This window comes from Frankliniella occidentalis, unplaced genomic scaffold (genome assembly GCF_000697945.3).
Source record: "Frankliniella occidentalis isolate FOCC.00 unplaced genomic scaffold, Focc_3.1 Scaffold406, whole genome shotgun sequence".
NCBI classification, from domain to species: Eukaryota; Metazoa; Arthropoda; class Insecta; order Thysanoptera; family Thripidae; genus Frankliniella; species Frankliniella occidentalis.
In genome coordinates this window covers 65,833-67,839 of record NW_026267528.1, presented here as the reverse complement: position 1 = coordinate 67,839, position 2,007 = coordinate 65,833, and the positions used below count along the sequence as shown (strand labels likewise).

Here is a 2,007-nt window from a genome sequence, read left to right as displayed (position 1 = left end):
AGTTTGAAAGATTCCACAGCATAAAGAACTGCTCATGGTGTTTATGCCAGTAGTGGAAATTGTACTTTAATTGTGGTATAGCATGTTCATCATTAAAATAAGAGATTGTACTTATTGAATGAAAGTGGATACATGTAGTCAGATGTTTGAAAAATGTTTCCTGAAATCCAATTTCAATGTCTTGTTGAGATGTACCGTATTTTATCGGATGGAATACCTCAAAACCTTACAACCATGCAATCAGAAATTTTCTATAACTGTATGATTATACTACATTTAAGAGCAGAATTATTTATGTGAAGTTTGTAGTAAAAGAAAAAGAGGGCAAATAAAACAACAGTTATAAATTGAATATCTATGAATCAATGCCTTTCCAATGCCTTTGATCTAATGGTATCAACTTTCCGCACTGAAAAGTAAACCCATAGAAAAAACATAAAATACAGTGACATTAATGGAATTAACTGTTTCCAGTTAAATTCTCCTGGGTCGTATATGTGTAGTTCAGGACCAGAACTCTTAATGTTTTAAGCTATATATGAAAAGCCTTAAGCTCATCCAAGACCTTCTGGGGCACTGTGGATTTAACTGTCAGGAGGCCCTCCAAAAAATCCTCCAAAACCACAGGCCTAATCTACAACAGAGAGAATGATGATGTAAAGTAAAGAGACATACATGGCACATGCAACCTTGTAGAGAAACAAAATTTGGTTAACTTACAGTCTTTGGAAGGACACGTTTGCCTGTTGCTTCTTTTGACAGTTGCCTGAATATGTTTTTGGATGCCCATTTACAGAGATTACGTAGGTCCGACCCACTGTATCCCTCCGTCTCATTTGCTATATGATTGAAATCTGCCTGGGTTAGTGAGTGCGAGGTATTAAGCATAATCCTCTGGAGCATTTTTTTCCGGTCCTAAAAATTGAAAATGATTATTTACATGCGTATGACGTCATTGTAGCTTGTAGTGCAGTATAAAGAAGATCTTACATCAAGTTCAGGCAGGCCAACATATAGCCTTGTTTGGAATCTCCTAAGGAAAGCTGGGTCAATGCTTTTCGGGAGATTGGTAGCTCCAATGATGATTACCTTGTCTGAACTTTTGGTATTGCAGCCGTCCTGAAAATAACGTGACTTATTGTAGAAAGGACATCTGAGTATTTATTAGAATAGCTCATATGATCAAATCATGAGACATGTTCTTGTTGGAAGGAAAGAACTGGAAGGGAAAAACTAACCATTTCTGTTAAGAATTCAGTTTTCACCCTCCTTTCCCAATGCCGTTCTTCCTCGGTCCGTATGCTCAGGAGAGCATCAACTTCATCTATAAATATTACAGATGGTTGAACCGCTCTGTAAATAGAAAGTAAGAAAAATAGTAAAAGTGACCACAACAGAAACAATACAACTAGAAAAGCACTGAAATGAGGGTAATAGAATAAAAATCGAAGTGCTCAGTTAGAATTGTTAACTAGAATTTTGGGGGGAATGAAAATTATATAAGTAAGCCAGTAACACAAAGGTAGTCTGCTATTAGTGTTTAAAAAATCATGGGGTCTATGTTTTAATATGCAAATCAAATTCAGTGCAAGACATTTTACTTTGATACAGAAGATCCTTGATCCCACTAAAAATTAATGCCAGATTAACTCCTTCTTCAATGTTCTGAAATTAATATAAAGCTTAACAGCTTATAATAACTCACCTGGCAACCTGAAACAGTGTTTTTACTGCCCTCTCTGCCTCCCCAGCCCATTTAGTTACAAGAGATGATGCAGTGATATTGAAAAACTTTGCCTTCAACTGGGAGGCTATGCACTTCCCTGAAAAAAGAAAGAAAAGTGCAATGGAATACAATAAACTAGCTATATGTACGCCAGACCACGTCTCGCGTAACAGGCTTCGCGATATATCACGAAACACTGTTACGCTGCGACGCGCCTGGCGCACATATAGCTAGGCCTGCGGCGCTGACACCCGGAACGAGCAAATGGGAGGGCCCAAAAT

The 2,007-nt window shown here is 37.6% G+C and overlaps 1 protein-coding gene across 1 annotated transcript in view; it reads right to left on the bottom strand.

The window, feature by feature from the left end:
- Positions 1-532: 532 nt before the first annotated feature.
- The window catches only part of LOC127751273 (spastin homolog), a 10,579-nt gene continuing 9,104 nt past the window's right edge, over positions 533-2,007 (bottom strand). The window contains exons 10-14 of the mRNA XM_052274539.1: positions 1,706-1,823; positions 1,239-1,353; positions 991-1,119; positions 721-915; positions 533-634 (exon numbers count right to left, since the gene is read on the bottom strand). Coding sequence (XP_052130499.1) covers positions 533-634; positions 721-915; positions 991-1,119; positions 1,239-1,353; positions 1,706-1,823 — 659 coding nt within the window. The remainder of the gene's footprint in view (positions 635-720; positions 916-990; positions 1,120-1,238; positions 1,354-1,705; positions 1,824-2,007) is intronic.